Source organism: Thamnophis elegans, chromosome 10, assembly GCF_009769535.1.
Source record: "Thamnophis elegans isolate rThaEle1 chromosome 10, rThaEle1.pri, whole genome shotgun sequence".
NCBI lineage: Eukaryota > Metazoa > Chordata > Lepidosauria > Squamata > Colubridae > Thamnophis > Thamnophis elegans.
This window is the reverse complement of record NC_045550.1, coordinates 20,133,712-20,150,833: the sequence shown is the minus strand read 5'-3', so window position 1 is coordinate 20,150,833 and position 17,122 is coordinate 20,133,712. Positions and strand designations below refer to the sequence as shown.

Here is a 17,122-nt window from a genome sequence, read left to right as displayed (position 1 = left end):
ACCCTTGACCCCCTAAGAAGGCTATTATATTTCTGTCATTTAGTTAGAGGAACCCACCGGACCTAATGGGTAATTCAAAAGTTATAAGCTTACCAAAATCCCTACTGACAAATCAATACTTTTCTGTAGATTTTTTAGCTCTCTCTAAAATGATGGAGCATTGATCTTAGGTTTTTCTGAAAGCAAAACCAAACACAAGTCATATTCTTTTGTGTGTGTGCCTGGGTGTGTGCACACAGACAGACATGTAAGTAAGTGTGCATGAAAAGAGAAAGACAGAATAGAAACTAAATTTGCTGCAGCTCTAGTTTTTTCCAAATGCAATCTTAAAAATATATTTCTGTAACTGATAAATAATGTAACAGCAATAACTTAGTAATTAAAGAATGCAATGTAATTGCTATGGAAGGTATTTTTATGCCACTCCGCTCTCAATTCCAACAATGTTATTTCCAGAAGTCCCCCCGCCCCCATCCTTCTTCATATTTTGGAATTAGTCTGACACACAAAAGGATTCTTTTTATGAGTGATTGATATAATAATTTGGATTTTAGAAAGAACTAAGATGTGGCAAATTACTTTGCTGTTAATACATATATGCCAGTAAGAATTATTATTAATTGCTGTTGTTTATCATTATTTAACTGTGTTTTCTTCTACCTTTCTCAGGCTGTTGAAATCCTCTTCAGTGCTCTAAATCAAAATCTGGTCCAATTTGAGTTGAAGCCCAGTGTCGAAATAATTGTTTACGTCACTCAGTTAACATTAGGTAAGTTGGCATAGGAGAAAAGATCTAGGGAACACAATGTAATATCTTATGATCAGCTTATATTTTTCTGGAAGGAAAATAAATATTAAAGAAAGCTATCATATTGATCCCAGGCATTGTTCTTGGATAAATTGGCATTGCAAACTTTTAGCAAACATTCAGAAAAGCTTGTTAGATATTCTGGGAGCTGTCCAGATGCCTCTTAATGGCACTAGGTGAGTGAAAGCACATCTAAGTAGGATTCATTTAAATATGTTTCAGTTGATAGAAAATGAACAGAGACATGCTTGAGAAACCCCTACCCATAAATCTAGGTTTAATTGGCGGATAAAACAATTGAGATACCCAATTCAAAGAGACAAAGAGTTATTTTTGAAAAGACTTAATCTGGTACTGATTGATGTTCAGTAGGAATGAAAAATAATGTATTCGGATTTATAAAAAAATATAATTATGGCATATAACAAGAGATTTGTTTCTCCAGTTTTTTGTCCTTCAATTAAAACCTAGTCATACTTCTGTTTTTATAGCCTAGTACAAGAAGAACAGAAAACACTGGAATTTTATTTGGTTTTCCTCCCGTAAGAAACAAATAGAAAATATAAATATATATATAAAAAGAAAATATAAAGTTTTCTTCAAGTAGATCTCAACTCCTGGTGACTTCATATTAAAATTAAGGGCGGGGGGAATAGAAAGTGATTAGCTATTGGCTTTTCAAAATTAAAAAGATAGTTGATAATTGAAAGCAATTCTCTTTTATCAAATTGATGAAAAATGAGAAAAGAATGAAGGATTTGTTTTCTGCATAGCATTAAAAACTACATCCGACATTATTATACAGTCATTTCTGAAAAGGATTGACTTGAGTCTTTTGCAAACACTATTCCCGATTAGCAGCTGTCTCCACCATAGCTGCAATATATCAAATGGAGAACACCAAACAGGAAGCAGATGCAAAAAGATCATATGGTATGAATGAAATGGTTTAGTTACTAGGCAACCTGCTATTTCTTTTTCATTATAGAGCTACTTGGAACCTTGAAGGTTCCAAGGAAGTAGTACTGATCCCTCACCATACCTCTGACTACAGCACAAACACACACACACACACACACACACACACACACACACACACACACATCTTGTTAATGATAATAATCTAGCAGCAGCAAAGGCATGAGACTGATACATCCTGCCATCTGTACATTTAATGACTACATTTTATGTATAATATGATCTTTTTCTACCCCTCAGCACCTCTTGTTGATTCTGGTGCAGGGCACAGCAGCTCTGCAATGCTGATGTTGCTCTCAGTGGTCTTTGTTGGCTTGGCTGTTTTTTTAATCTACAAGTTTAAAAGGTATGTTGGTACTCCTTTCTGCTATTCACAAAAAAATCTGCTAACATAAAGCAAAGCAAGCAAAGCAAAGCAAAGCAAGCAAAGCAAAGCAAAGCAAAGCAAAGCAAAGCAAAGCAAAGCAAAGCAAAGCAAAGCAAAGCAAAGCAAAGCAAAGCAAAGCAAAGCAAAGCAAAACAAAACAAAACAAAACAAAACAAAACAATTTCCTATAAATCGATTTAAGAATTCAGGAAAATATAGGAAAGAGGCAGAGATGGGTTGCAAATCCTGGTGCTACCTGTTCGCTTGTGCCCTTGTGTGCACACATGTACATGTGTGACACTTCTGTGCATGTGCAGAAGCATCCAGGTGGGTGGAAGGAGCCTCCCACCACCACCACAAGCAGTTTGCCTGATCCAGCCCAAAACGGGAGCAACTCACCTCTGGAAAGAGGATTGAAGACACTTTACTCAAAGAAGGGAAGCAAAGATGAGTTCAAGGCATTCATTTCAAGTATGGGCATCAGTCTTATATATTGAGATAATGAACATATGACTTTACTAACCCTAGAAATGTAGGAAATAGTAATGTACGCATTCTGAACTAACTGTTCAAGCCATTATCAGTGGAGCTAATTCTCCTCAGTTCATAGAGTTATGCTGAACAAAATTGCATCTTTTCAAAATAAGGACAATAATGAGTGCCAACACTGAAACTGCAGTTTTTCTTGCACTCTTCAGATACAGTAGGAAAATACTGTTTATTACTAACCAATACAGCTTGTTGTGCCTCTGATTAGCAGCTGCTGCTCATTTAGTCATTGGTCACCATTTCATTATTAGTACCCCTAATTTTCATATGTACATCATGGAAATTAGCAATAATAAGTTTAAACACATAAAATTCTAAATGTATACATTTCATTCAGTTGTTTCTATCATTATAGATTTAGCCGGTATACAGGTTGGTGAATACCCAGAGTTCAAAAATTAACACATAAGTTATAAGTAGCGGAGCCATTTATACAGAGCATAATTATAAATTTGGAAAGACATGGCAAGAGTTGAACTTGTTTTTAACCCCAGTTATGTCCATTAGCTAATGGATTGGATTTTTTATTGACATCAAACACTTCTCTTTTCCCAGCTTGCTTTGCAAATGAGGAAGATATATTTATAGTGCACAAGCAGAAGTCAGTTCACATAACATTGCATACTTTTTTTAAACTGCTTTTATCTACATTTTCCTGGTTTTGTATTGTTATTTATTTTAAAAAAACAGTTATAAGATGTTTTACATATATTGTTTCTTGGGTTTTATATAAATTTTGATAGTTGGCTAAAAATCAGTGTTATTACTGATTTTTTGTCATCATTACCTCTCCTGCCCGCTAATATGAAAGAAGATCAATGCAGCTGATTGCTTTTTTCATTGAAATATCTGTCAATACGGAAATGAATTTTTTCTGTTCTCAGAAGCAGCACAATTTTTGCTTGCTGAAAGCATGATGGATTGACTGATAGACTGGATTGACTCCAGTATTGCCATTTCAGGAAGCAAAATATTTGTCATTTGTCCAAAAAACTAACAGAGTTTTGCAATGTTGTTTTAGTGATATTTCAGATGGTATATTTTGGGAAATTTATATAATTATGATTCCATAAATGACTACTATTTCAGAACCTTAAAAAATCTTAGGGCTTCAAGTAAATATAGTAGAAGTATTTGTATATCTGCATACAGATTTTATATCTAACCATCATTGTTTATGAATATTTGGGGAAAAGTATGTAAATTGTAACATTTTATTCATTGAAGCAAATCAATTATAGCTACATTTTGAGTTTTGTAGGAAAATATGAGTTTCATACCTATTTAATCATATTTTCAAGTGTTTTCCAGGATGAAACAATAATATACTTAACACTTCAGTAGGTCAGTAAGCCAAAATGCCAGAGAACAGATCTTTGTTATGAAAAATGCACTTGCAGAAGGTTATCGAATCTGGCTGCAGCTTTACAAGGATCTGCCACATTTGAAATAATGAAGTTATTCATCACAAACCTAACCACATTTTTTATTTTTATCATAATGATTCATGCCATCAATAACAGTCTTTACAATGAGCACTTCACACAGTCTTTCTATATTGTTTCTATTTAATTATATGATGCAATGATAGTTTGCTTATTCATTCATAGGACATGTCTAATGGGCAAATTGTTTCATAGCTCTTTTTCATTGTTAGATTAGATTAGATTTATTATTAATTTACAAATAAACTCAAACCCTAAGCCTAGTTAATGAATAACAGTTGGATGCCCTTCCTGATGCCTACATGGAGTTTTCAGCAAAAAAAAAAATTTGCACCCTAAGAGAGAAACTTCTGCCACTATCTAGGATTAAACTTTCAACCTACCGAGTGGGAGGTGAAACCATGCCAACTCTTGGACAAGAAAATTAACCTGTGTGTTTCCATTTTTTTATGCTGCTGAAGAATGAAAAAAGTTCTGCTAGTAATGCACAGCTCCAAATGAGAATTTAACAAAAAAGCTTTATCTGTGCCAAACATGAGTTTAAATTAGAGATACTAGGTACAAATCTGGATATACTTCATTAATTTTATGGCTGATAGAATGGGAGAGATTGTTTCTCCATAAGCAGATTATTCACCTAACCTTTCTCAACCCTGCGTGGAGCAAATAATGACAGAACATAAATCACAGTGAATACTTGATAGGACACTGATTTAAATGGGGCAGGCTTGATAATTTTGAGGCTACCAATTTGAATTTGAAACAAAAATATACATTTTATTCAAGTAGTCTTAAACATTTGCAGACAACAGTTAATTCGTAAACAATTGATGAAAGAAATGTCCTTCTGAGTTCGGCTCCAAGTGGGTAAAAAGACACTGGAGACATGGAGGCTGCTTGGAAAGATGGTTTATTGTTGGACAAGACCACATGGCTTGAGTCCTGAACAAAGGTGATCACATGTTTCAATGTTGGTGGAGAAGAAGAGAAGGGCTGAGGGAGGGACTTGCTAGGCTTTTTATAACCTGTTCAGTCCCACCTCTCTGTTTCCTGTTCCTGTGTAAGAAATGTATTCTGATTGGTTGTCAGACTCCCATGGGGCCATGCAGGGGCAACTCTCTGGGCTGTGTTTTGAATCCAGGTATGGATTAGTTCTCAGATGCCATGTGGTCAGTTGAGTAAAGGGCCAATATTATCATGCTTTTAATCCCATCCCCCCCTGGAGCTGAAGTGGAGGTCTTTTTTATGTAAAGTGGACTAGCTTGGCCTTCTTAATGGCCCATTGATAAAGTGGGGATGGGCAGGAAGCTACAGGCAGTTATTCTGTCTTTTAAAAAAATGTTTCTTTCTTTTCACATCCAGAGAAATATTCTGCCTTTTCAATATTTCCTAGAATATTTCATTTTTCTAGGAGAGGGCTGAGTGATAACTTCCTACACAGTAATACAAATTTCACAACCTAGCTAGTTAATCTTCCTCATTGCTGGATGTGAAATTAGTCCAAGGGCAGAAGATTCTGAGCAAGCACTCTAGTTATGATAATTTGAACACGAAAAAAACTTTCTTGAAAATTATGAACCCTTAAAACACCCAGTGTAGTAAGGTGTGAAGTGTAGGTGTTCATGCATTTATGACCTTCTTCCACAGATACACATGAATTCAATTGCATCTTGTGACAGTTTGTTGCAGAAAAATCAAATCCAGAAAGCATTCACAGATAACTGATTCAGCTGGATTCATCAACTTCTTTATATACATATTAACAGATGAATAAATGTACAATACGAATAGTAGATTCTTTCAACATGGTAGAAGTTACAAGCAGGACCCAAGCAGGAGAGAACAGTTTCATTCCAGAGTTCAGAGTAGACAGAGATCAGTCTTAAGTTTCAGTTTCAATTCTCAGTTCTGTTTCAGTTCCCATTGGCTGACTTAGTTGCTATGCCTATTCATTGGCTGACCTTGTTACCATATCTTTCCCAGTAATGAATATTCAACACATCTCTTTTTTAAGTTCAGTCAAATAATTCAAGGGGGGTTATATTAGAGACATGAATTTACCAATGGCTCCTTAAGTTGCACCTCTCAGTCTTTCTTGGAATTGGACATAAAAGCAACAACTTACTCTCTTGAAGAAGTACCTACTTTTTTGTAGTAGGACAACTGTTCTGGCCCCCCTTCTCTGCTCGTTCAAAGACGACAGTCAGACAGACTTAAAAGGCAAGAACTTTATCAACCTCGACTCACGCTAGCTGCGAGCCCAAAAATAAACATAAATAAAGTCTCTGGCAAGAAGATAACAGAATGCAAAAACAAAGATCTCTTACAAAGCAAATCACTTCTCCAAGTGTCTCTTTGAATCAGGGTTACAGAAAGCAAATCACTTATCCAAGTGTCTCTCACAAACAAACCACGACCGATGAATGATGAACGATGAACGTTGACTTCTCCAACCAGGGTGTGGCACTATCCATCCTTTTATCTCCAGAAGATGACACTAACAAGCCCCAGCTGCATTGTTACTCCTGCATCCCGACTTAACTCACAGCAAACTTCTGCTGAGTCACAACAGGCAACTATCTCAATATCTCCAGTGCTGCCTCCAACAAAGATAATTATGCATGATAGCAGAGTTAAACTTGAGAGTTCACTACCATTAGATGTTGATGGGATATTTTGCAAAGAGATTTGGACTAGACATAGGGGACAGAACTCTCAATCTCTCATAATATTGATGGCTATTTAGTAGCTTAATTTTTAACTTCTGGATTTGAAAGCATATATACATATTTCAATTTTGTAAATACATCTGTAGATTCCTGTGTAATGTACTTTGCTGGATAAGGCATTGGCCTAGTTCAGAAAAACTATTTTTAAATTTTATAATACTGTTTCAAAGAAACACTATTTACTGTTCAAAGAAACACTATTTCACTATTTAGGATTGAAGAATCTGCAGCTTAGTCTGTTGTGATTATTTGGATTTTATCTCATCAACAAAGCAATGTGCATTTTTGTGACGAGATAGAATTCCAGCTAGAATATTGGTTTTTATTTAGCCGAGATAGGGGAAACATGTCTCTGCATCAATTTTTAATGTTATAAATTGCTACAATTGGCACTCTGCTGACACATATGCGGGAGGTTTATTAAAGGCCTGCATAAAGCAAGAGATGCTATTGGATATGGGCAAATGGAAGAAAACTGGAATAAAAAGTATCTTACTGTGAACAAAATTATGATATAAGAAAAATATTAATTGTGTTATATGTTCTTTCAAAATTAATGTTTGTGTGTATACCTTTAGGGAGCTTCTGCACACACAATCTAAAACACACTGAAGTGAGTCTATATTTGTTCAGCGCGGCAGTGTAAAAAAATTGGTTCAGCTTCTTTGTCATATGTACAGGGCAGAAAAAAATTACCCATCCCTAGATCCGCCTTAAAGTTACATATACAGATAATCCTTGTGTGATGACTGCCTAATTTACTAACCATTCACTGTTAAAACACAATGAAAATTTAACTTGGTGCATAATTCTGACATTTGCGATCTCCACAGATCTATAAAAAAAGGAAAGTTGAAATAACATGGAAGGCACGATGGTAGTCTTTGTTGTTTAGGATTGAATCTCAGTAGAGGTTTAGTATAATGACAATAGTCAGTTACTGTGTTAGAAATGATGAGCAAGCTGCTATTTGTCTCCAAAATTACTACAGGTATTCCTTGACTTCAACAGTTCATTTAGGGATAATTTGAATTTACAGCAGCACCAAGAAAAGTGATTTATGTCCATTTTTCACACATAACCATTGCAGCAACCCCGTGGTCATGTAATCAAAATTCAGTCAGCTTGGCAAGTGACTCATATTTATGATGGTTACAATCTACTGGAGTCATGTGATCTCATTCTGCAGCCTTCTGATAAGCAAAGTCAATGGAAATGCCAGAGTCACTTAACAACCCTGTTACTAATTTAACATGTGCAGTTTCACTTAAAACTGGGATAAGGAAAGTCATAAATGGGGCACAACTCACTTAATAAATGTCTCACTTAGCAACAGATATGGGCTCAATTAAGCCGAAAACTATCTGTACAACTTCAAAATTGAAAATAAACATTGTATAAATATATTTGGACCTGGGAAGAATTTAAAAGAAAATCCCCACTTGGGAAGAAAAAAGCATATAACATTTTCAATAAGGAAATAGTAGATCAATGCTACTATATTAGTAGATCAATACTACTATAAAACACTTTGTGCATATTGGATCTATGTCTAATCTATGATTCTAATATTCATTCATCATATCCTAATTTCCCTTTTTAATCTGGCTAAAGATGACCATGCTGCCATTAAAATAATCATAGGATTTTTTTTAAATGAATTTTTAATAAAGTCTTTAAAACATATTTAAAACAGAAGGGCATATTTGGAGAAAAAAGTGGAATATTTAATGTCAAGAAGTCTGGACTGCCTTAACTGTCCCAAGTTTGTTTTATAATTCTAGCAGTATTCAGACTAAGGGCACTGTCTTTTTAGTTTTCTTTTGGTCTGCCATGTACAGAGAAGGAGAGATTTAATGAGTTCAGGAAATTCAGTTCTTTCATTAGTATGATATCTAGATCTGTAAAGGAATGCTTTTTGTCTTGATGAAAGTACTGTTGAAGCACAGCTTCAAGAAACTTGACAAAGTGAAGCACCTTCCTATTTCTGAGCAGCAAAGTGAGCAAGAAAAATGGCTTCTGCATATGTGCGGAAGCCACTTTTATCAAAGTAAAATGGCTGTTTAAGACAGATCAGCCCTGCCTTTGTGCTTCTAATTGAAGATTCAAGGTAGAATACCTTGCTTCTTCAGTTTAAAGCATTTTACTGGCATGAGCCTACCCTGCCTCCCCCTTTATGCCTATCCAAGTTTAATCAAAAGGAAGAAGAATTTTCTGACATGAGGCATTCTATTCATTAAGCTCTGGACATTTCCATATGAATTTCCAATACATTGTTTTGGAAATGTTTTCACTTAGATGATTCATGTCACATGGTAATAAAATTTGGATTAAGTTGAGAATATGAAATTTTATTTTATTTCACCCCTTATCTATTTTAATATGACAGAGAAGAGAAAACATAAAACCCATTTAAGTGTAAAAGGCAGAACAGTCAGTATAGATACTAATATTTTGATACTAGCCAGAAGTAGAAAAGAAAAGGTAGAAAAGGTGATCTTTCCAAGAAATAATGACATATATAAAGTTATTAATGACCTAATTAAGATATATAAAATCAGGCAAGCATGCAACAAAGCTAAATGAGCTTGGCTCATAATGTGCAAAACCTCTCGGACAATCTTACACGTCTTAAAAGATAAATGATAAAGAAAGATCAAAGGTACCTGATAACTTTGCCCTAGAGAAAATAAGATTAAGCAGAAGAGTTGACTATTTTTTCTCCCAGCCACTTAGCAGTCATTTAAAAGGATGTCAAAAGGAGGTGAGTGAAAGAAGAGTCACACAAAATTTATTTTGAAGAAAGCTCATGATAGCAGTAATTGCCTGGAAAAGCAATCAATGTATACATTACCATTCAGATTTTTAAATATTATTTTTCTCTTTTGGGTAATTCTTGGTACAAGTAAGCTCCTTATTTAAAAATATCATTTTTGTTGTCCAGAATTCTTTCTCCTGGATGTGTTTGCTTCAGTTACTATCAATATTGTTTAATCAGATTCTCTGAATCTGAATTTGTTAGTTGATGTCAAATCTTCATTATATCACATATACTATGCAGCAGTAGAAAATTACACTATTTCTTGTTTGTTATAGAGCTTTTAGGTTGAAGTGACTACCAAAGACACCAATTTAAAGACAAAAGTGAGAATGTATATCATCTGATATGTAGGAATTTAAACTCTATGGTATGTATGATAGACCTTCGGGTTTGAAGAAGACACTCTGTTGTACATGGAGGTGGTGCTGCAGTCTAGCAGAGTCTAGCACAGTGGGGGTTAAGTACAATGGGGGCAATTGAAGTCTATTGTTGTAACTGTGGGTTTTATTGTATGATATCGTTCACTGTTTTTTGTCAGTTTTTGGTGGTCCCTAGCTTCAAAGCTAATGGAAGCTTCATAGCACCAGTGCTATATCTACATTCTAACAATCTGGGTTCTGTCAGTTTGTGACTACAACTGCCAGTGGTCACCTCTACCTGTTAGTTAACTTCCCGTTTGTCACAGGACTCAACAAATTAGGTTTGACCTGAGAGGATTTGCAGATGAGCTGTTGATGAAGCTGAGTTACCTAACTGAGGATCTGTTTCTTTTATATGCAGGAAAATTCCATGGATCAATATCTATGCTCAGGTGCAACATGACAAAGAACAGGAGATGATTGGTTCTGTCAGCCAAAATGAAAATGCACCCAAAATTACACTTAGTGAATTCACAGATCCTGAAGAACTCATGGACAAAGAGTTGGATGCACGGGTTATAGGTAAATAGCATGGGCATCCATTCAATGACAGTGTTAGTCATCATCCCTTAATCAGATATGACCAATCTAATGGCCTGAATTATCAGTGTGAAAGAAGGAGGAAAAGTGATCATAATGTTTTTTATAAATTATTCTTATTATATTAATAATATGATTCAAATTAAATCAGTTTTAGTTTTTGAAGTGACACCCTAACCTCAACATTTTATTTGATCCTGGTTGAGAATTTAAAGTGTCAGCCAAAATAAAATTGTACCACCCTTAAACATATAGAATTTTTTTTGTTTCTCATATTCTCCATTGATGAATATAAATATTTCTCAGATAAAATACATTAATAGAAAAGATAAGAAATAGATTATCAAGTTTAATCAACAGACAGCACTGTAATAACAAGCAAACTCACACAAAGACATTACGATAAATAATATTTATTAAAGAAAAACCAGCAGTCTATAATAATAGAATTCTAGTAACTAGAGCAAGCTTTATGTACAAAAAAAGTATTCAAATTCTTCTACACCTCTCCTCCCCTGTCATGGACCCTTCTTTTGTGTGAGAAAGTTATCCACTCCTTATATTTGCAGATTCTTCTACCCTGATTTTGTGACAATTAATTCATACATGTACTATCTTCTTTTTTTCCTGGAAATTTTTCAACTCTTGAAAAATAATAAAGTATTAGAAGGCCATCATTGAAATACATAAATTATATTTCAATAAATACGGAGAAAAGAAGATTGAATGAGAAGTTGGAACAGACAGCCCAGTGATGGTTCATAGCACAAAAAGGAAGTGACCACTTCCATTTCAGTGTCTGAATGTCTGCTTAACTCTTTTTCATTTGACTTCCATCTTCTACTGTCATGCTATCCATTGCTCTTTTCCATAATTTTATGCATTCTGATGTCTGTATTTTATATAGAGTAATTTCTTAGGTTCTCAGCCAAACCATAGCTGGAAAAGCAGTGTTATTGTTTGTGCATCAATCTCTACATACCATTTGCTTGTCAGGAAAAAGAAAAAAATGTCTGCTTAAATTAAAACAATTTCAGAATGAAAATCAAGATGCAATGAACAAATTTACTTTCTCTCCCTTTCTCCTTTTGCTTAGGGAGCATCTCAACGATCTCCAACAGTGAAAGCACAAAGGAAATACCGAACTGCACTAGTGTTTAATACCAGGAGTCCATTTTGACAACAACATTTCCCAGTTTTTATTTTGTAATTAATGTTATGATTAGATGAAGGGAAATTCTTCTTGTTATTATTATTAATATTAATGGTGTGGACTTTTTTTCATTTTTCTTTTTCAGGGAACATTTATAAAGTGAGCATTTGGCAAATGGTATCACAAATATGATATTTAGCTCAATGAAATCATGGTATAAGATCCTAAATTTCAATTGAAAGAATTATGCTTTTTTTGCTAATGGCAATCTCACTATTTAATGGCTCTTAACAGACTTGTCTGTGTCCAGTGCTTTCAGATTCTGATTCAGATAACAGGTGTTATCTGATAAATCTTGAAAACTGTTTATGTGAGGTCCCTTCTGAATAATATTTTTAGATCCCAATGAAGATGGGTAGGATGCACAAAATGGCTCAACCAATATTGACCAAATTTCTGAAGAGGCTCTCACTGGTGCATGTTCATACTGATGGTATAATGTAGATACTTACCATGTAAATATATTTTTATTTCTTGAGAAATAATTTAATGTTTAGCAAAAGACAAATTTTAAAAAAATAAGCCACGCACAGACATACACATAGCACACATGTTTGCATTTATATCAAAAGCAAAACTGTTAGATGGAAGCCTGCAGTGAGCAACTGTATAACATGTGGGATCTAAATGTATATCAGTTGTCTGTCCTATTTAAATCTGTTGCCTTATTTTAACAGTACCATGCCAAGGAATCCCCTAAAGAAAAAAATGTGTACTTGGTTGAGGCATGTTTCAGAACACAGTTTAGTTAAGTCAGTTTCTTCTTCCTTACAGGAAAGTGGTAAGGAGAAGGATACTAATTATACCATCTAATAGGCATAGCTGCAAAACTCTGAAATATGAATCCCTATTTGAATTAGTTATCTGCATGGATAAATATTCTTCACCACAAGGAAGCTAAATAAGAAGTCCAAGACTGACTTTTAATCTCCTAGTGATGGCCACTAGCTGGGACTTTGTTATTTTTATTTTTACATTTTAATCTCAACTCTTTCCCACTTTTTCCTCTCTACTCCTTTCAACACATATTTTTTATTTTGTATTTTGCTTCCAGATCATCTGATATGATTAAATGGGTAAAGTTAAATAGGTTATGTAAGATTAATTTTGGATTTCACTGTTTAAACTGCTGTTTAATAGAAATAGAAATATTAGATGCAGTGGTGAAATTCATTTTTACTACCGGTTCTGTGGGCTTGGCAAGGAAAAGATACTGTAAAATCTCCATTCCCACCCCACTCCAGGGGAAGGATACTGCAAAATCCTCATTTCTCCCCCCCCACTCCTGGGGGAAGGATATTGCAAAATCTCCATTTCCACCCCCTCTGGGGCTAGCCAGAGTTGGTATTTGCCAGCTCAAAATTTTTGCTACCGGTTCTCCAGAACCTGCTGAATTTCACCCCGATGATGTGCTGCTATTGCCATGTTGACTCCAAATTCTTGAATTTTATTTTATTTTATATATTAATTACATTTATATAACTCAGAAAGGTGGCAAAGAGCCGAGGTGGCGCAGTGGTTAGAGTGCAGTACTGCAGCCACTTCAACTGACTGCTAGCTGCAGTTCGGCGGTTCAAATCTCACCGGCTCAAGGTTGACTCAGCCTTCCATCCTTCCGAGGTGGGTAAAATGAGGACCCAGACTGTGGGGGCAATATGCTGACTCTGTAAACCACTTAGAGAGGGCTGAAAGCCCTATGAAGCGGTATATAAGTCTAACTGCTACTGCTATTGCTAATTAAAACAATAGTAAAATCAAAACATTAAAACAAGTACAATTAAAAATTGTTTTAGGAAGACAGTAGAGAAGATAGAGATTAAACACGATGCAGCTATCTCATTAGACCAATATTTCTGTCAGTGTTCCTAAACCTCCTGACACATCCATGTTTTAAGAATCTTCCTGAAGAAGTCCTCAAACGTCCCCAGACTGATAAAATATCTTCTACAACATTTTTATTTTCATTGAGGATATAGTATGCTAACACACAATCATAAACCTTTACTTTATAAGGTATGATATGACAATTTTATTTGTTGGGAACCATATTTTAATGATCTCTATTAGAAATACTATGCTTGATTGGTTAAGTATTCTGAGATCATATCTGTGCAGTAAAAAAGGCGACGATATTTTATGGATATCTTTTGGCTATTATTTGCCTGATGACTGGTAATTCAGAAACAGGATCAGAAAAAGTATCAGCACATTTCATGCTCACTAGGCAGATAAGTCAGCAATGGAAAAAGAAGTCTAATTATTGTCAATCAACATTACTTTAACATTTAGAAAAAAGAATCTGTCAAAGAAGTGGGGGAGATTATAGCTCGGAGTAAAATAAAAACTTCAGAGGGATCAGTTGAAAAGCTTTTAGAGCTTGTGAAACACTCTAAAATGTCTCTCTTTACAAAGGAAATATTAGAATTGGAGAATTCACAAATCCACAGTTTAACATTAAAAACATGAACAAGGTAGTATATGCAAACTATTCTTCTGAAAGTGTCATTTCAGATACAGACTGTTTCTGTATTCAGAAGAATATGTATTAACATACTTTTTATTTATAATGTATTTTTCTAGGATGCTGGTCCCTGAAAAAACCTTAATGATTTCTTAGATTCATGTTTCTAGAGTAACCTCCAAAATGTAAAGAATATCTTCCTTATTCGTGATTACGATGTCTCAGGAACTGTGGAAATAGTGATGATCCCAATCAATACATTTATTACATAAGCAGCACAAAATACCATTACAGAGGATTTCAATCCTCCCTTATTCCAATTTTTCACCTAAAGAATTCAAGATCCTGTCCTGTCCTGTTTCACAGCCTTTCCAAGATAAATTAAGCTGAGAAACAATGTTAGATTAATGCCTGAGTTTATTTAATTTATGCTCAGCAAACTAGTTACCAGGTGATTAAGAAAAAGTGTTTTTATGTCCCTGCTTTATGAAAAAAGGTGAACATTTAATAATCTCTGCATAAAGCATGATTGACCCTCTCTTCATCTTCCAATAAATTCCATACACAGCTCTTTTCAGATCACTGGTTTCAGATTACATTTCAAATCTTGAATGTTGTTTGTCCAGTTTATGACAACTCCAAAGTTTACAAAATGTTTTATTTATTTTATGTATTTATTTTTTTGGTTTGTAAAGCATGTACGAGAAAACAAGTATAAGTATGAATATAACCCATAAACATATAAGCAGGTATAAGTATATACATAAGAAATGAATACAAATAAATGGGAACAATAGGACAGGGTCTCAGGCATGCTGGTGCACTTATGCTTACTGTATATTCTAGGGATTTGTATTTAAAAAATTAAAGTGGAAGACATAGGAAAGGGAAAGCAACAATAATTAATTTAGCAAACTAGGCCTGTGTCTGCAGTATCATCAAATATTTCTCAAAAATGTTTTGAAAAAAAGTAAATCATGTTCTTTTGTTAGTATTGGTGAAATACTTATGACTAAATTTCTTTCTTTGTTTATACTGTGGGTTATTTGACATCTTTCTTTCCAGGTTTTAAAAATGCAGTCTGCAAAGCCTCACTTATACCTCAAATGAAATCTCTTAGAATTTAAGAACATAGGATAATACTAGGCCAATGGAATTCTATGGAGAATTCTATGGAGGAGTACAAAATGGTATCCAGATGCCAAAATTGTGCTACTTAACATTTTTATGAGAGCTGAATGGCCTGTGGGAGATGGCAGGAGAAATTTAATTAAATTATTTCTGCTCTTTTATTTATTTACTTTAAGAGAGTGGATGTCTTGAGAGGCATGATGTACAGGTTGAATTTAATACAATAATTGGCAACAATATAGTTCTATTTAGGTGCTTGGAAATAAGGACTGCTCATCTCATAAGTAGTCTCACATCTAATTATCCTACCTCTGTCAATAATATTCTTAATGTTAGCTTCTACCATAGAGATAGGCAATGTATTTTCATCTAATGCCTACATTTTAAAAACATATACAAGATTTTAGGAGATATGTGCAGTGATAAAGTGACTTTACTAATGACGTGTCTTGGGGAGCGGGATTTTTATTTTTCTGAGCATAGGCGTCATTTTATTAGAATTATTTGTTTTTTGCAGTTTATTAGAAGCTTTATAAAGAATTGAGAGGATGCAAGTAGCTGTGGAACATTCTTGAATGTATTCATACAAATTACATAAAATATTTAGAAAGACAGGCTTAGCACAATTTATTAATTATTCTTTCTCTATGAGCAAGAAACCAGACAGAACACTAAACAAGGACTAAAGATTGCTCAAAAGTTTCAAACAAAATAGCCTAAAATTTATTTTAAAAGACTGACAAAAGTCTGGATTCTTTACAAATTATCTAAACAATGAGAGAGTTGGAGTCCAAAGCATTTCCTGTATGAGTATGGTCACCACAAACAATTTGGAAGGCTTTTAGAGCTTTAATATCATTGGCCTAGATTATACTTCGTAAGCAACTAGTGCCATTTTTGTTACAGTAAAAATACTCCCTGGTCCTTTCATAGATCAGTAGCATGATTGCTGTAAATGAGTCCTGATGGTTCATTGGTTAAAGTGCAGTATTGTAGGCCCACAGTCTTGAATTTGCTCCTGATGGGACTCGGGGTTGGCTCAGTCTTCCATCCTTCCAAAGTCAGTAAAATCAGGACCCAGATTGTTGGGGGCAATATGCAAGTAATGCTCTCATTGTAAACTACCCAGAGGGTGCTGTAAAGGGCTAAGGGGTGGAATAAATACTACTTGATACTGTACCGATTGTATCTTCTGTACTCTATTCAAAAGTAGCTCCATTGTCATCGCAGCAATGGGATCCATAGAAACTAGGATCTTTCATTAGAATGACAAAAGCTGTATCAGATTGTTGCACTGCAGACACAAAAGGTATTTTGCTTGTGCTGCAATTCCATACTGTTGTCTTCATCAATCTAATACCACTACCCATCCTGCTGCATATGAATAGTAAATACAGGATATAAAAAGACATAGATAACTATCACCAAAATAAAAATTAGTCAGGGAAGTTTGCTGTTAGAATATTAAATATAAGTGTATGGAGGTACTCTTAACAACATATTCCATCTGTGAATCCAGTGATAACTGTGACTAAAAGAGTACCATGTCTGAAAAAACAGTTCTTTTTTGGGAGGTGGGTTTGGCGGCTTCAATTTTCTTCTAAACAATACAAATTCTTCATAGTATACCATCAACTGTTGTAGTTCCCTCCCTACCTGGT

At 34.6% G+C, this 17,122-nt stretch overlaps 1 protein-coding gene across 1 annotated transcript in view; it reads left to right on the top strand.

The window, feature by feature from the left end:
• SORCS3 (sortilin related VPS10 domain containing receptor 3) overlaps positions 1-11,817 on the top strand; it is a 719,817-nt gene extending 708,000 nt beyond the window's left edge. The window contains 4 exon segments of the mRNA XM_032225623.1: positions 670-769; positions 2,027-2,132; positions 10,478-10,638; positions 11,753-11,817. Of these exon segments, the coding sequence (XP_032081514.1) occupies positions 670-769; positions 2,027-2,132; positions 10,478-10,638; positions 11,753-11,817 (432 nt within the window).
• Positions 11,818-17,122: the final 5,305 nt, after the last annotated feature.